The following is a 17,720-nucleotide window of genomic DNA, read 5'->3' as shown; positions in this document are numbered from 1 at the left end:
TCGACCGATACGCAAGTTTTGAGTATCAGAATAGGGAAAGAAAACATCTGGGCATCTCTAATGATGTGTTTCTAAAACACTATAAACAACAACAATCTATTGAGCCGACAGAAAACAGATTAAGTTCAAGTATGCATTAAGTGGGTTAAACCATAGAGAAAAAAAGGGAAGTTCTAGCATGAGGCACATTTGCAAGATTTGCTCTTTTGTGGAATCTTAGCCACCTTGCATACTATACTATACTGTATAACACAAGTAACACTTCATTTACATGGTCCATCTATTCTTAGAATAGCTAACACAATAGAAAAGAGTGCTCACTCAGCGCATGGGTTGCAGAGGTTTTTTGACAGAAATCACAGTCCTGACTGTGAGATTCCATACTTGGAGGTTTTGTATGAATACAAAACCTCCAAGTATGGAATCTCTTTTTTTTCCCCATCTCTAACTTAATAAAAAAAGAAAGAAAAAGGAAAGGAAAGGGAGGAGGGGGAGAACTCTATGCACCATTCCAGCCCTCAAAGACCACATCAATTCCATGCTATTTTAGTTTTTCTTAAATTTTATCCCACAATTTTGTAACCCATTTTTTCACCCAGTGTCAATTATCTACTGTAATCCTGGGCGCTATACACTTCCTCTGCCAACCTGGGGGGGGGCAGCGGACTTCCCTCATGCTTCCTTCTATGCATGAGGAGTCCAAGCTGCTTCTTTTCACCTGGCCAGGGGGAGGTATTATAGAGACCAGAATTATTTCATGTTTTTTGTGAGGGTACCTACCCTAGGGGACACGGGGAGAACATGCAAACTCCCCCTTCTTTTTGTTTTTAAATCTGAGGCAGAAGTCCCTTTCAGAGGACTTATTTCCACATTGTTATCCGTTATGTCCATTCAGGGACAGTGTCAGAGTTGTGTGTCCTATCCTGAAATGTATCTCTGATGTTCTACAAAAAAATGGTAACCTCGCCTTAAAACACACTCAACCTATTATTATTCTTTTTTCCACCGACCGATTAGTGGGGCGGTTCTTGTATTCTTGTATTTGTTTTACTGAGAATAAGGTTAGAAACAGGTTTAGGCCGGGTTAGGCATAGTTTCACTGGGGCTAAGTTTAGGAATAGGGTTAGGTTTTGGCACCGTTTTACAGAGGTTACGATTAGAAACAAACAATGTTAGTCTTAACTGTTTAGGCATAGTTTACTGAGATTACGTTTAGGTATACCAGGCAGAGCAGTTACGCCGGCGGTGTACGCCCGAGGCGACTGTGTTTTGAGGCGAGCGTTTTGGTATTCCTACAAATACTTTGTACACAAGTGCGTGTGGCCTCCTTTATTTGCCATGTACCTATCTAATCAAGAGGATTGGAATCATCACTTGATTGCCTGCCTAGCGGGGTGAATCAGACCCAAAAAAAAGGATGAATGTGCCTCTGGTACTTACATGATGCACTTTACATGATGACAGACAAGCAACCCGCGGCTCATTAAAATAAAACATTCAGGAAAAAGTGGGTCAAAATCAAAGGGTCCTCCTCACCGGGGCAAAACAATTCACCCCCCCCCCCCACTTTGTTGCCTCAATCTTGCTATTGAAAGCTAGCCTAGAACCTAATTGGTTGTGTGTGTGTGTGTGTGTGTGTGTGTGTGTGTGTGTGTGACCCCCCCCCCCCCCCCCCCCCCACCCTGCCTCTCGCGTCATGTTTGTATGTTGGGGGGGGGGAGGACGACAACAAAGGGATGAGTGCACAGTTAAGGCAACCTTTGTTCCTGACTGTGCAACCATGCAGACACACAATCTAGTCGTCAGCTCGCCAACTTCCCACACAACATGGAACACTTCCCACACTTCCCATAGTGGTGCTTCAAAGTCAGTGCCATCTCTTTCACATTGTGTGTGTGTGTGTGTGTGTGTGTGTGTGTGTGTGTGTGTGTGTGTGTGTGTGTGTGTGTGTGTGTGTGTGCGTGTGTGCGCAAAGTATGGCTCAGGGTGACTCCATGGCTCTCCTGAAGTTACAAAATCAATCACACATTCTCACCAGAAGTATTTACTATTTATACATGCTTGTGGAGATGTTCAAAGAGAACATCGTAAAATGGCTTCTGCCCCCCCCCCCCCCATATAATAAAACTCTGTAAAAGACGAACACATTAAAACTGGGAAAGCGTCTATGTAACTTTAGAAGTTTGCGTTGGCTATTCAAAAATAGCAGATATACAAGCTCTCAGCATGTCGCTTTGTGCCACGCTGCGAGCTTGTACATCTGCTATACTGATTTAGAAGGCATTTGTAGAATGGGCCTCAGGTCTTAATGGGCTAGAAGAGTGTGCATGACAACACTGCTAACATATATATGACCACAGTCCACATTACATGACCCCAAGCTTTAGCTTGCAGAGGCAAACAACAGTAGGATAACAGGATGAGAGATGTTTGCATAGCACTGTATTCCTGTTGGCTCTGTGAACCAGCCTCGCTCGCCTCCATTCGCCTGCCATGCCTGATGAAAACCACATGTTGAGTCGAGGGTCCCAGCCTCATTTGACTTTCCTGTCACCTCTGGTACTTGTTGAGTCGATAGCTCCCATCCCATGCATGTAGCCTCAATTGACTCCACTCAACTATGGTACCTGAGAGTAGTCTGGTGTTGCCAGACTGTTGCCTCTCGCAATTTTCAAATGCTTCCGTCATATACAGTCTGGAGAACAGAAGCTCTGATCATGATCAAGCGATAATGCGGAAGTGAAGCCTACTCCCCACTCAGTTTTTATTTTGTTTTTGTTTAGTTTTCATCAGTGAACAAAAGGTAGTTGACGAAAAGTTGCGGTCGGATGAGGATTGGGACAGCAGCCACTTGGCTGTTTATAAGGATTCCTCCTGTGGAATGTTAGGAAGTTGGATTTTGATCTTCTCTCTACTGTTGGGACTTTTTTTCCCCCCTCAAAGAGACTTCCAATTCAATTCAATTCAAAGGGCTTTATTGGCATGAGAAAACATACGTTTACATTGCCAAAGTACTATGACGCCATCCTTTCAACCCATAAGAGACCTGAGGCCGGTTCTACAAATGCCTTCTAAATTAGTAGTTCTCAAACTTTTTAGTGCCAGGCAGTAGGCACCCTTAAATTGATATTTAATTGGCTGCGGTGGACCCCCATCTGAAAATGTTTTGTGCCACAGACCCCCCAAAATTAAAAATGTTTCAAATACTGTTAAAAGACATTTTAAACATAGCATAGCAAAATAGATGTACAAGCTCGCAGCGCGGCACAAAGTGACGGACTGTGAGGTTGTTTGGACATCTGCTATTTTTGAGAACCACTGTTCTAAAACAATGTTCTAAATCCTAAGCGTTTTCTGAAAAACTTATGTTGCTATATATAGCTACATTTGAACCCTCTTATGGCCACCCTAATTAACAGTGGATTGTGCCTTCTACCTGCACTATTCATATGTTTAATTCACCATTGTAATGGCAATAGGAAAACCAGTGACATACACACTACATCTCATTTTAACACGGTAATCCTATAGTATTATAACCAGACCTGGTGGCGGTAAATAATGCAGACTTTGACCAAATAGAGCGAATCCGGTTCTACGGATCACAACATCCGCTAGTTTTCTTCACTGTGTTACACAGTCAGATGTCTGGGGTGCTAAGCTATCATCGTTTATTTTAATAACCAAGTAAAATTAAGCTCTAATCAAGCCCCAAATATCGCATATTACGCAGCGATGCATAAAGACTGCGCGCGTGTGTGTGTGTGTGTGTGTGTGTGTGTGTGTGTGTGTGTGTGTGTGTGTGTGTGTGTGTGAAAGCGTGCACGCGAGGATTTCGGACGGTTTTAGGTAGATTACATCGGCCGTTAGCCAAACCAGCCAGCAGTTACGTAATTTACGTCAACGGTTATGATGACTTTTAAAATGAATTACGTCAATTACGTCAATAGCCATAAGGGGGTTGACACAGATACTTTCCCGGCTTGAATGGGTCAAAATGTCATATTATATGACAGCGAGTGTCTAAGTCCTCCAATAATGCCAAAGGGTATTTCTTCCTGACATGTGTAACCGTTACACATGTTTCTGATGTACCGTTTCTGTCGTGGCCAGTCGAGCCCATGTTTTACACACCTTTGGTCATTCCAACAGGCACCAACATCATGTACGAAGACTGTTGCGTATCCTCGATTGGTTGGTGATAACTCTGCTAGCTACTGATAATATGTGACCATTAGGCCTAGAGATGGATGATATTTCCTCATCCCCAGCCATACTGTAACCCATCCCCCATCATCAGAGAAACAGCAGCAGGTCAACACTATAGTAGCAGTGGTAGACCTATAAGGGTAGGCGTCATTATCACTCCATCGGAATTAGAAGGACCATTCCATTGGATAGATGGCACTGTGTTTTTTTATTGTTTTTTTAAGCACTGAGTTTAGGGTTCACAGGGTCTTCTTCAGCCTTGCTTTGAAGGTATAGTCACATTGCATTAGCAGGTGTTTAGATTCAGTAAAGGAATACCAGGTGGCTTGAAGTCGTAAAAGACTCTGACAGTGTCACGTTTCTGGCTTTCCATAAGAGTAATTGCGCACTGCTAATAATATCCATATTAGTCACTGTGCCAAGCCCAGCACATCACTATCACTTTCTGGCAACGATGAGCCAATAAAAACATTTCAGCTTCCTCCTCTATGAGTAACAATGTTTGCATAGAACGAGTTGTCTCTGAGTCAAGGTCAGGACCGTGTATAGTACTCTCCCTAATGTGAGATGTTTGAATTGAGTGTCCCCCACCTCTTTTCAACTAGCCAATCTACATTGACATGTTGTGAGCTTGTAGACTGGCCATTTTAACTATTCAAAAATGTTTTGCAAAATAGTAAAAAAAAAAGAAAAGGAAAATAAGTTTAGGGATAAGGGGTTTAGCGGTGACGAAAGGTGCTTTGTCCAACTTTCATGGGATTCCATTACAATTAATCCAAGCATGTTGGGCAGGTATATAGTAAACACTACACTACACTACAGCAAAGCTTTTGTGAGGTCAGCTGAAAGGAGTCTTTCACAGGACTTAATAGGGAAACATTTAGGCTGAGTTAACTTCCCACACAAATTAATACTCTCCACATCCTGTGGTGAACCACCAGGAAACATTAACTATGACGAAAAATGTTCGTTGACTGCCTTTTTTCACTGACGAAAACTAAATGGAAACTAAATTAAAACTAAGCTATGATGACTAAAAGTAAGACTAAATCTATTGGCAATTTCGTCAACAATTAAAAACTAGACTAAAATGTTAGGAAGGGACTGGTGGACAAGGGATCCAGTATAAGTCATTTTACACTTGGTTGCATGCTGAAAATAGACGATCTACAAGCTCACAACGCGTCGCAGAGCTTGTAGATCGGATCTTTTCAGCAAGTGTAAAATCAGTCATTACAACGGCATCAAGGCAGGAGTCGACTAAATCAACTGTAGATTCAGTCGACTAAAACCTTATGATATTTTGTCGACTTAAACTAGACTAACACTAAAACTAAAATCGCTGCCAAAAACAACACTGACTGCTGGCAGTGGCAACATATCGGAGCAGTAGATTGATATAGGACAGACCGGTGACGTCTATATGGGGGGGGGGGGGGGTCCTCACTCCTCAGATGACAGTAAAGTAACAATTTTAGGACTTTTAATACCTATATAGACTACCTAAAACATAGCATTACTGCGTCAAAAGTAATCAACATCCCTCTCTGACTCATTATTTAAAGTGTGGCATAGAAATGGTATTCACTCCTTCAAAGATCTTTATATTGATGGGTTATTTCCGACCTTTGAACAAATACGACGCAAATTCAATTTACCCCAATCACATTTCTTTAGATTTCTACAGATACGACATTTTTTAACACAACACACTGATTCATTTCCAAACATACCTCCCAACTCATCAATGGAATCTATATTTCTACCTGACCCATTGCTCAAAGGAGGTGTTTCTATTATTTATAACTCTCTCTCATGTTTAGATAATAATGCCTCCTTGGAGTATTTAAAAACTGCTTGGGAAAACGACTTAGGAATATCTATCACTGACGAGCAATGGTCTACATCTCAAAAGTTTGTGCACTCTTCTTCAGTATGTGCCAGGCACGGTCTTATACAGTTTAAAATATTACACAGATTACATTTGTCAAAGGAAAAACTCAACAGAATGTATCCAAATGTGAATCCAGCCTGCGACAGATGTGGCCAGTCGCCGGCCACTCTAGCTCATATGTTCTGGCATTGCACAAAACTAAGATCATATTGGCAAAATATATTTAAATCACTGTCAGACATTGTTGAAAAACCTTTTGACCCGGATCCACTAACAGCAATTATGGGAGTCACAGGGCCCGGGGTCAAACTGTCTACTTTCCAATATAACATGGTAAAATATGTGACTCTACTGGCTCGCAGACTGATACTGTTGAATTGGAAACAAGCACAGGTTCCAACTCACACTTCACTTATGAAGGATGTTATGCATTACTTACAATTGGAAAAGATTAAATTTGAATTGAGAGGGAGTGAAGATAGGTTCTACCAGACATGGCAACCCTTCATTGAATATTTTAATAGGTGCACGCTAACCCCTCCTACACAATAGATAGCACAATAGAAAATTGGAAAGAAAGAAAAGGAACTGAAAGAAAAGGAACTGAGTGTTTTTTTCTTTATTTTATTTTTTATTATTTAAAAAAGAATGTCTAATTTACTTAATTCACAACATGTTGGTAGTTTGAGAGCAAGAGTGTCTGTCCTGTTGTCTGTTTTGTTTGTCTGTTCACACTTGTCATTGTTTAACTGGTTTTTTTGTTTTACACTTATGTCTTTTTTTATTATACTGTATGTGGAACATTTACATTGCCTGTTATTTTTTTCATTTTTATTTAACTGAATTACTTATTATCATTGTCTAAATCTGAAATTGTCTTTCAAAAATGCCTAATAAAAACAGTATTAAAAAAAAAAAAAGTAATCAACAAACTATACTATGAAACCTGGTCAAACCAAAAAACTAAATTTGTCAAATATATAAGAAAGAGACAAAACAAATAAGACAACTATATAGCTTCACCTACTACAAGCTCACAACGTCCTGCAACGGAGAAATTCCAAGTGATTGCCAGGTTAAATATGATTTATTTAATTTAATTTTGTATTATTATTATTATTATTATTTATTTTATTTTATATAAAACGTGAGATTGAATAGAAAACACTGATGTTAGTTTAATAGAAAGGCTATAGGCTATATATCATTATCATATGGTGGGTGGGTGCAGTACAGTACACAATCGCAACAACATTGGTCAGGTCCACAGTCCAGTCCAGTCCACACACACACACACACACACACACACACACACACACAGACCTGCTGTTTACAGTGTCTCTTACTTACCAAGAAGGGCTTGAAACAGCTGGCTGTCAAAGATGGCAGAGACTTTCCCCACGCTGGTCTTCAGGGCCTGCTCCTCTGGAGTGGTGAGGTTCGCCTGGTACTGCCTGAGCAGTCCCACTGCCCGCTCTGTGTCTGCCACAAACACAAGGACATGTCAGTATAGAACTTATCATAATAAAGCATCCTATGATTATACATTACAATCGGCTGGTGTTGTTGACAGAGAAGACATATGGCAGGTTAGGCCAGAGGTGATCACTGCGAACGATGTGATGTGCACAGTTGTTTACTTTGCATTATAGCTGAGGTGGAAATACATGAATGCTTTCTGTTGATACTAAATGCGGATAACGTGCCTCGCAAATATGAATGACTGTTGACATATAGTAGATATACCAATAGCTACCCATAAACCGCGTTTCAAACTTTCATTTTGACGTGCTCTAAAAGCTTATTGTGGCTTAGGTGGCTGTGGTTTACTTTGAGTAGGCCCCCATGTATACTGTTTAATTTTTTTTTTTTTAAAGATATGAGTTTGAGTTGTAAATGTAATTATTATTAGATGACATGATGATGACACGCCACTTTGCGGTAATTAAATTTACCCCAGCAACTTTCATCATATGAGTTCTTTGCTCTGCTCTGCAGTGGAAAACACTTCCTGTTTTCCCGAGGGAGTTTTCTTGAGGTTATAAAACGGCTGAAACAAACCTTAGTTTAGTAACGACATGTCAATTACTGACAATTTAATTAAAAGTTGTGTTAATACATGCTCCTTGTCTCGGATATACTTATAGTCAATAACTGAAGCCACGGCAATAATGTGACCATAGTTCCATAAAGAACTTTGTTGACATAATATGAACAAACACGTGAGGAATCTGATGCACTTACCATATTTATGAACCATAGTGTAACGTCAACACACGACTTCTGTGCTGGAAATGAAAAACTTTCAGTAGATAGCTCTCCAAAAAATGCAATGTAATAAGTCCTAGTCCTTTTTATCCTGGTTGTTGCCGTCAGACAGACAGACAGACGTTGGTTCACTCACAGCATCGTTAACATACTTTGTAGAGGTTTGTTGCGAACCCTGCACAGCCTCAGAGAGAAGACGAGAAGTTGCACATGAACTTCCCACAACTTTGGCCCAAAAATGTCCAAAACGCGGCAGCAGCAGCAGCGGCGGCACCACCCCTCCTATGCTGCTGCTGCCGCCTCGCCTTCATGAAAAACATCGGGTCTTCATGGCCAACCCTTTGGGGAATAATAATAATAGGCTACTTATTTATACAACCGGGTGAATTAAGCTTTTATTTGCCCCCACACACGAACTATCCGAATATTATGTCCTCGGGGGTTACATTCTTGGTGGTGAAATTATGATCTCCATGCAGGCAGCTGCAGTGATTCGGATGGATGTGTGCGGTTTTATCAGTTCCATTTAAAACCACATCAGCCCTGTCAGGTTCTGGGAAAGGCTGCCATCTAGTGGTGATGGTGGACAACATGTGAATACAACGCCTGTGCAGGGCAGGCCATAGAGGTGCAGGGGTCTTCAAGGTTTTTCAGGCCAATAAGGAGGAGGGGTGAGGAGTGATAGGACCATAGGTGAGGACCCCTTCGCTGAGAGAGAGAAAAAGCAAGGACACCCCCCCCCCCCCAAAAAAAAGAAAAAATATACAAAACTTGTTCATAGATCAGATTTAGTAGAACGAGTGCAAGGCATTGTGCTTGTTGCGACCGCCGACCATATGGGTCGCAGTTTATGATCCGTTGCTAAAAGACATGTTTTGTGCTGTTAAGTTAAGTACAACCAGGGCTTGTGAAATAACAGCTGCAATTAAGTGTGTACTGTGCAATATATGTCATGTGAAATAGGGATTTGTCATGATTGATTATTTTTATGTATTTGATGTAGTACCATGTTTTTTCTTGCTATAATTCGCTCTGGATTGTCTGCTAAATGCCTACATTGTAACATACATTACTTTCAAAATGTAACCCAATTGTGAGTAACAAATTAAACTGACTGGGCAGAGGAGAGAAGCTGTCTGACTTCCTTCTGGATCTGTATTGAACATCCAGTATTCTGTGAGTATGCCAATGAGATGTTACAGTGTGTAACATCTCATCATTGGCATAGCAGTGCAATATGCCATCACATAACATGGGCATTGCACTGATTATGTTGTTGACAGTGTATTCTGCATCCAGAGCTCATGGACCAATGTTAGCAGTTAGTGCTCAAATGAAATTATAGAGATTTAATTCTATTTTCTGGCACTTGGGAAATGTTAAATTGGAGATGTGGATGCTTTATTAAGTGCCTAAAACTACCCGTATTATCACCATGTTAAACCTTGTTGACTGATTGATAGGATTCTATGAAAGATGCAAATGGGATACATTTGTATGAATGTATATGTACTGCATGAGTAGTTTGTTTTAAATCTTGCCACCGTCCCACAGTAGCCATCAACTACTTTGTTTGAATAATTAAAGTAAAGTTGATCGTTCACGGATTAAATGCATTTGCAATATTTATTGGGTGGAATCAGGAAGTTGAGCTACAAATAAAATATATATAGCAGGTGTACAAAATATAGATGGTAAAAATGGATTAAGTGGTTAAGATGAATGGGATACTACGGAAAGTACTTGTCGCTGGGGGCTGGGCCCCCCTGGAAACTAGTGGACAAAACATTTTCTAGTCCCCATTTGCAGCATCACTGACTGTTTGTAGTGTATGAGGCTTAAAGCTTATGTAGCCACTTGTACACGAAACATACAATGGATGCCCTCTGCTGGAATGTGTCATAATGACCACACTAAGGTAAATAAGACATCAACCTGGTAAGATGTAGTGGTTTCAATAAGGACAAATATCCATGTTTCTTCAAATAAGCTTTTATTAAAACAAAATTAAGACTTTAAAACTCAATAGAAACCTTTTTAAAAGTATTAACACCTATATAAACACAACAGAGCTTTGATAGCTACAATCACATTGAAACTCACATTACACAAGGTCATACTTGACAGTCTGCATTTTGGTGTGAAGGGGAAATGCCTTAGGTGATTGATATTGAGTCAATTTTGAGAAGTGATGGTGAGCGGCTTGCGATCAGATGGAGAGCGATCAGATCGAGTACACAGGTATGGATGCAGTACTCTACCATTAAATGTCAGGCCAGAGAACACGTAGATCTCTTCTTTTGCAGCCATGTTATGAAAAGAGACCCGTCCCGCGTCATGGTCTACAAAGACCCCCACTGCCTGTGGTTTCTCCATCACCAGATTTAACCTAGAAGACTCTGAGCCATATGCACGATACTGGCCAGCATCCAGCACAATGACCCAGCATTCATTCCTAACAGACATGCTGATGGGATACTTTCTGCTAAGCGATGCACTCGCCACTCCTATAGCCCAACTAGTCTTCCCCTTTACCTGGACCTCAAAGTAAAACTTCCCTGATCTGAAGCCTTCCTTTGACAGCACTGCATGTTGATGTTTAAATCGCTTTCTAGCATCAGGGACATCTTTAGGTGTTGCTCCAAGCATCACTGCTTTCCCATCGGGGGACACGATGAGGTCACGGTGTGCAGTGTCTGGGTCAAGGGTCACATCCACAGCACAAGCCTTCAGCCGCTGCAGAGTGCGTTCCTGATCCAGAAGAGTTGCATATCTCTTAACGCAGTTGGTATCAGGCAGTTGGACCACTGTGTTCTTCAGGTCCTTGTTCAGCAGAGCGGGCAGGCTCGACAGCAACAGGACAAGGCGATCGTGATCGACAAGGCGATGGTGTTCATCAAGGCAATGCTCCAGGTCATCACGTTTCTTGTCGAGCTCAGTGATTTCCATGTTCAGTTCTGTAATGAAACCTTCCGCTTGCTGCTCTGCCACTCCAATCACCGCAACTAGATCTGGCCGGGAGCGGATCAGCTGCTCATTGAAGACTCGTGCCCTCGTAGTGTAGAGTTTGAGCTCTGCGAGCCTCAGTGATCGTGCATTTATCTGCCACTGGACTTCTGCATGTTTGGATTCGTATTCCGTCTCAAGTAGTACAATGTCGTGACTTTTGTGGTGCGTCGTCATGCAACCACCACACATAAGTGACTGGTCAGTCTTACAATAGAGGTCAATGAGCCTGTGATGGTTCTTGCACAACCTGTCTTCAAGACTTGCTAGAGGCGCCGATAAAGTGTGGCCCCTGAGGCCTGCAACTCTCAGGTGAGGCTCCAGGTGCGTCTCACAGAAAGAAGCTAGGCATGCTAGACAAGATGCAACAGCCATGTGCTTCCTCTCAGAACATATGTCACAAAGAATGTCATGAGCAGACTGGTTTTCTAGAACTTGAGCCCACTTCTTATGTCCTATAGCCAACTCTGACATGACAGTATTGACTTGCATTTGAGGTCTGGTTGGAAACATGGCATTACACAGAGGACACTGGCAGAGGTAAGTGACCCTGGTGTCCCAGTAGTGTTGAATACACGCCATGCAGAAGTTGTGGCCACATGGTGTGGTGACTGGTTTGGTGACCACATCCAGACATATCGCACAGTCGGGTTGCAAAGTCTCAGCGGGAAGAAGGAACCTGGCAGCTGCCATATCTGGATAGAAAAGGAAAAAAAAGACAAACGATATGAATCTTAAAGCCAGCATCCCCAGTCCAGGGCTAACAGCAAGTGAAAATCTACAAACTCGCATAGTTACAACAGCAACAACATTTAGTGTAGACTATAGCAAAAGCAGGCAGCCAACTCTTACAACAACTTGTACAAAGTTATTTTGCCTCTTCTTTTTTAACTTTACTGGGCATTTCCAATTTTCAGTACCAAGAGTTTACTTCTAATCCACTACACCCCTCAGAGGCAAATATTGTAGTTTTACTCTACTACAAATTTAAAACATTAAACATAAATTAAATAACCAGGTGCTCAGAGATGTACAAGTCAATAAAGTTAATAGTAAAAAACATTGGTTTAATAGTTTTTCCCCTTTTTTTAACTCCAGAGTGCCCAGATGCCCCCTTTTTCTCTCACACTCACTGTGAGCTTGTAGATTTGCCATTTCCAAAATATTGTTATACATTTGAAAACTTGTGAAATGGGTGTTTCTGCAAGTACACAAGTGCATTTTGATACCAATAGGCCTACTTTAATGTACCGGTAGTTTACTCAAGTAAACCAGTTTGTTATTGAAATATTTCTTCATTGCAGTATTGATATTTTTTGTACTTTAGTAGGCTACTTTAACACCACATCCCCCCCTGGCCTGGAAAGCCTAGGGGTTGATTCGAGGTTAGTTCTATAGTTACTATTTCGGCATACAGTAGGCCTATAGGCCGTTATGGTCACTAAACATAAACAAACATCTTTGGAAAATAGCAGAGAGTTGTGATCTTGCCCCCTTAAGAGACGATAAGCTTAGCACAGTTTGAAAATACTTATATATTGGGTCAACAAGAATCTGACATTTGATTGAATTAATACGTTTTCTTCTTACCTCGACTGTGGTGCAATTAAGTTTCAAAATAAAATAAATAAATCACTCGTGTGTTCACGCAAGGGTGGCTGTGTTGACACGTCCCAAACCTGTGCAAAGCTAGCGTTTTTGACTAGTGAACGCAGCTGAAAGGAATCACGTTAATTGCGGGTGTGTTTCATTTAGGTTTCGTCATCGTCAATGGTGGAAAGTAACTATATACTCTCAAGTTAACCTCGCCTCACCAGCCTTTCACTCTCAAGTAGGTAGCCTATTTGTAGTTTACTTGAGTATTTCCAATACCTTTACTTCAGAGTGTCTCGATCCACTACAATGATTTGAAAACGTTTTACTAGTTAGTTACTTTGTAGATTTCAATTACTACAAAACATAGGAATTATATGTTTATATAGGCCTATATTTTGGCCATTTGAAAATAGCTGATCCACATTGATGACAATCCTTTTGTACTTTTACTCAAGTACATTTTTAATTCTGGACTTTTACTTGTGAGTAGTTCTTTATTGCAGTATTGATACTTTTTCTAAGTACAAATTGCAAGTATTTTTCAGCCACTGCAAATTAATTATGAATTGTAATGTCTGTTGTCAACAAACAATAGTGCTTGCTTTCTCACTGTATTGTTCTCAAAGGAAGACGGAATGGAAGATAGGCTATATATTTAATAAAAATAGGAGAAACTGTCAGAAACATGATAAGAAAGTAAAATTATATGGAAATACAATTAATAATGAATAATATTTACTTATATTGAAGTACGTATTTATATAATTAATAATACAAATTCTGCTTAAATACTAAAATAGACATGTATTATTGATCAACAATGAATGTATTAATAGGCCAAGCAGAGATGGACATGAAAACATAGGTAGCATATACATAAATATTGTTTTTTTTTTGCCTACTTTGGCTACTTATACCAAAAATATGCATAGCATGGGGTTGTATTGCATATTTCTGTATTCTTGGTTTGTCTCATGCTAAAATCTGCAGATTTTTAATTTTGTCGAACTAAGCTCTTGGAAATTTGTTTTGTAACGAAATCTTCAAATAGGGTGGCATAAATAAAGCCTCTGCTTCAGTGGCAGCCTACACCTTTTCGGTGTTGCCTACTGTGAATAAGGACAGTAAGAGTTTTAAAAGTGATCATTTAAGTGTCATGAATGACGGATCATTCATCTTCAAAGTACTAGCTGTCCCATTCCTTTAATTGGATACCTTGCAGCCTCTCACCCTCAAGCACTTACAGCTGAGGGCAGCAATTGGAATTGGGCCAATCTCTTCTCTCAGGAAGCAAGACTCCTCCTCCCCTCCTCAGGACTTTGGGAAATGGTGCATTTATATAGATTTATATAGCTTTACATACATATAGCTTTACGCGCCAGAATTTGGTTCTCCCAGTCCCGGCAGAGTAGTTCCGGGGCAACGGATTCCGTGGCCTTGCTCATTCCCTGATGTACTGATCGAGGGTAGCTACTGGGACGTAAGTCGGGATTTGATCAACCTCGGCTGGGTTGCCTGAGTGAGGGGTATGATGTTGGTTGACCTCAGGATGCAATGTATTTTTTTAGTTATAGGTATTCTAGTGACTCATAGGAATAGACTATGTGACAACCGGGTATAGTCTGGTGACCACCGGAGAGACGGGTGACAGCCGGAATGTAGACGGCACCCGGGTGAGCAGTATGGGTTAGTGCCACAAACCTAGCCCAACAAACCTCGGTGAGGCCTTTAGGAGGGCCATTATAATCCACGACTCCTGAATGAAGTGCCTGGTGCTGGGAGTCTGGTGCAACGCACAGGTCCTGGGCCTGGTGAGAGCAGGAGTGGACCTGGTGAGACGTAGGAGGGGCCCGGACAGGAGTCAACCCATAGAGCCTATTCCTTCCACGTGCCAAAATTTGTTTCTCCCAGTCCCGGCAGAGTAGTTCCGGGGCAACGGACTGTGTGGCCTTGCTTATTCCCTGATGGACTGAACGAGGGTAGCTGGGACGCCCGGCTGGGTCGCCTGAGTGAGGGGTATGATGTTGGTAGACCCGAAACCCCGGTGATCTCAAGATACATCACTGAGTGAGGAATGGATACGTCCCAGGTGCATCCATGCGTTGTATTTTTTTTAGTTATACATACAGTTATACATTGAGTCATTCACATACATATTAAAGCTGCAATAAGCAATAATGTTTTTGTTGTTTTTGGTATTCAGACAGCCAGCAATGGGTAGAACGCTCCCAAAAAAAAAAAAAAAGTGTCTCTGTGACACATATAGGGGCCGCAATCTGCATTCAAAGATGTTCCTAGAAGCTTTGTCATTGGTCGAAAAAAACCTGGTTGCAATGACAGGAAGTAGACAGGCAAATCGACTAATGACAAAGCTTCTAGGAAAATCTTTGAATGCAGATTGCGGCCCCTAGATCATTTGTGCAATAACATGAAGTATGGTTATGTGTGTGTTCTTGTTGTATTAGTTTTTATAGTTTTTATATTCTTAGTTTTATGATGCACTGATCGGTTGACACTTAATTTCGTTGTACTTGTTACAATGACAATAAAGATCTATCTATCTATGAAAACCTGCATTTCCTGTCATTTTGCCGGTCATGCCTATGGTCACACCTCGTGACATCACGCCTCCATATATGGTCACCCCTCGTGACATCACGCCTCGTAGATCTGCATATATGGAGCTGACCTAACATTCCATATGACAATTGTTCCATAATTCAAATAAGGTTGCCAAATCTTCAAACAAAATTCAAACCCTTTTCAATTTCTCAAAAGATAAGTAATCTTCTCAAGAGGAACACAACTGTTCATTTCTGACTGACAACCATCTTGCGATAGGTGGGGGGGGGGGTCAGACTTCCATGTTATTGCAATACATTTCCTAGCCACCCCGAGTGCAACCTCTATATTTTTGATTTAAAGTTTTGTTTAAAGTTTAAAGTTTTCACTGATTGCAGGGAAGTTTCCTAAGAGGCAAAATTCAGGGTCCAACGGGAAGGGAGCATCTATCATTTTTGCCGGTGTATCACATTCACAGATATCATGCCACTGCCAGAATGTTTTAACTTTTGTACATTGCCATGTATGTACAGTGTAAAAATGACTAACATTCCAAATGTTGATCCTTCCCCACCCGTCCTTCCTCTTCGATGTCTCCCCTTTTGACTGATACCTGTCCATTCAAACTCTAGACTGGCCCCAAAGTTAATAGTGCAGCCACGTCCGGCAGCCGGTGAAAACTAGAGTTATCAACAGGGCCGAAAATTAAGTGCCGGCCCTACCTAGGCAATCATCAAATCCTGTACACTCAAGACAATGCCACCACTGCCACCATACCCTTAGGTCTATATATGGAGCTGACCACTGACCTGTTCTAACATTCCATATGTTGATCTGACCTCATCAAACCAATCAAGACACGCTCCATATATGGCCAGTAGGGTATCAAAAAAATCGATTCGAACTGATGAGTGTCAGACTCAGTCAGGAGTTAAACGTTTTGTACATGTTGTTGTCCTGGATTTGAATCTGGGAAAAAAATGCTTTCGAATTTTAAAGAATTGAGAATTGAGAATCGAGTTGAATGGAATCGTGACCCCAAGAATCGGAATCGAATTGAATCGTGGGACACCCAAAGATTCACAGCCCCCCAGTGAGGACTAGCCAACACTAACTCGGGATTAGTGGAGCGCTGCCCTCCACAATTTCCTATCCAACATCAGGTTCTTGAGGTCTGCAGTGTTGTCAGTCAAGCTGTTGCGCCGCAGCACGTCTACATTGGTGGTACGCTTCTTTCCCCTCCTGGCTTTACCCTGGGTTGGCTCCCATAGGGTCAATTTACTTGCCTTTATATGGCCAGTACATAATTCATTCCATATGGACCATGCAAAGCGCCAGCGCTCATCCAGCAGTAATTTCAGACTTTATTTAACCATGTTTTTCCCCCCAAAAATATAAAAAATAAATGAAAAAAGCAATTGAAAAATGGAAAAAAGAAACAAAAGTTCCCGGACTCCTTGCTGTAGTAAAAATGTAAATGGAATGGATGTAAACTAGACATCTTGACAAGCAATACCAGCTTTATTTATATCGAAGTATCTCCCAATCACCTTCGTCTTCAACCCCCCCCCCCCATACACAACGCAAGACAGTAATATAGCGTGTAGTACAGAAAATACAGCAGTGTGTTAATTAATTAACAAAATTGATCAAATGTCTGTCTATTAGGGGTAACCAACTACCGTAAGGCTCGCCTTACAAAACGCTTGCCCTAATTATTTTTATTCTTTTCCGCCGGCTGCCCAGTGAGGCGTTTCTTGTATTTGTTTTACATAAGTTTAAGGTTAGGCATAGTTTTACTGAGGTTAAGTTTAAGAATAGGCTCAGGTTAGGCATAGTTTTACTGAGGTTAAGTTTAGGAATAGGCTTAGGTTTTGGCACCTTTACGTTTCACAGAGGCTAAGGTTAGGAATAAGGTTAGGTTTACTGAGGTTACGTTTAGGAATACCAGGTAGAGACCGTTTTGATGCGAGCAATCTGGTATTCCTAATTTCCTATTAAATTGTGTGTATACAAAACTGTTCATTAATAACCACCATTATTTTAAAGTGCAAATATAAATACAGAGTTCATTACATCTATATAGGTTGCTCAGTCACATTGTCAAACAAAACTTCCAGCTCCCCAAAAAACAACCAAACTTATTTATAACACAAAATTACATTATTAGCTTTTAGCACTCACA

General features: G+C 41.0%; 2 protein-coding genes across 7 annotated transcripts in view; both read right to left on the bottom strand.

Moving 5' to 3' along the window:
• The window catches only part of dlg3 (discs, large homolog 3), a 154,793-nt gene extending 145,934 nt beyond the window's left edge, over nt 1-8,859 (bottom strand). For 5 of the 6 annotated variants that reach the window (XM_080773842.1, XM_080773836.1, XM_080773838.1 and 2 more), the window contains exons 1-2: nt 8,348-8,859; nt 7,454-7,585 (exon numbers count right to left, since the gene is read on the bottom strand). In XM_080773842.1, the coding sequence (XP_080629968.1) occupies nt 7,454-7,585; nt 8,348-8,363 (148 nt within the window). In that variant the 5' untranslated portion in view covers nt 8,364-8,859. The remainder of the gene's footprint in view (nt 1-7,453; nt 7,586-8,347) is intronic. The other variant, XM_080773843.1, reaches the window with a different exon arrangement.
• Nucleotides 8,860-10,546: 1,687 nt separating this feature from the next.
• LOC308322246 (tripartite motif-containing protein 75-like) lies at nt 10,547-12,070 on the bottom strand (the record flags this gene model as incomplete). Its single annotated transcript, XM_080773440.1, has 1 exon — nt 10,547-12,070. The coding sequence occupies one exon, from the start codon at nt 12,068-12,070 to the stop codon at nt 10,547-10,549; it is 1,524 nt and encodes a 507-aa protein (XP_080629566.1).
• Nucleotides 12,071-17,720: the final 5,650 nt, after the last annotated feature.

The sequence above is a fragment of the Protomyctophum bolini genome (assembly GCF_963924005.1).
Source record: "Protomyctophum bolini genome assembly, chromosome: 10".
Classification (NCBI taxonomy): Eukaryota; Metazoa; Chordata; class Actinopteri; order Myctophiformes; family Myctophidae; genus Protomyctophum; species Protomyctophum bolini.
Note: the sequence above shows the minus strand (reverse complement) of the source record. Positions and strands in the feature narration are given on the sequence as shown.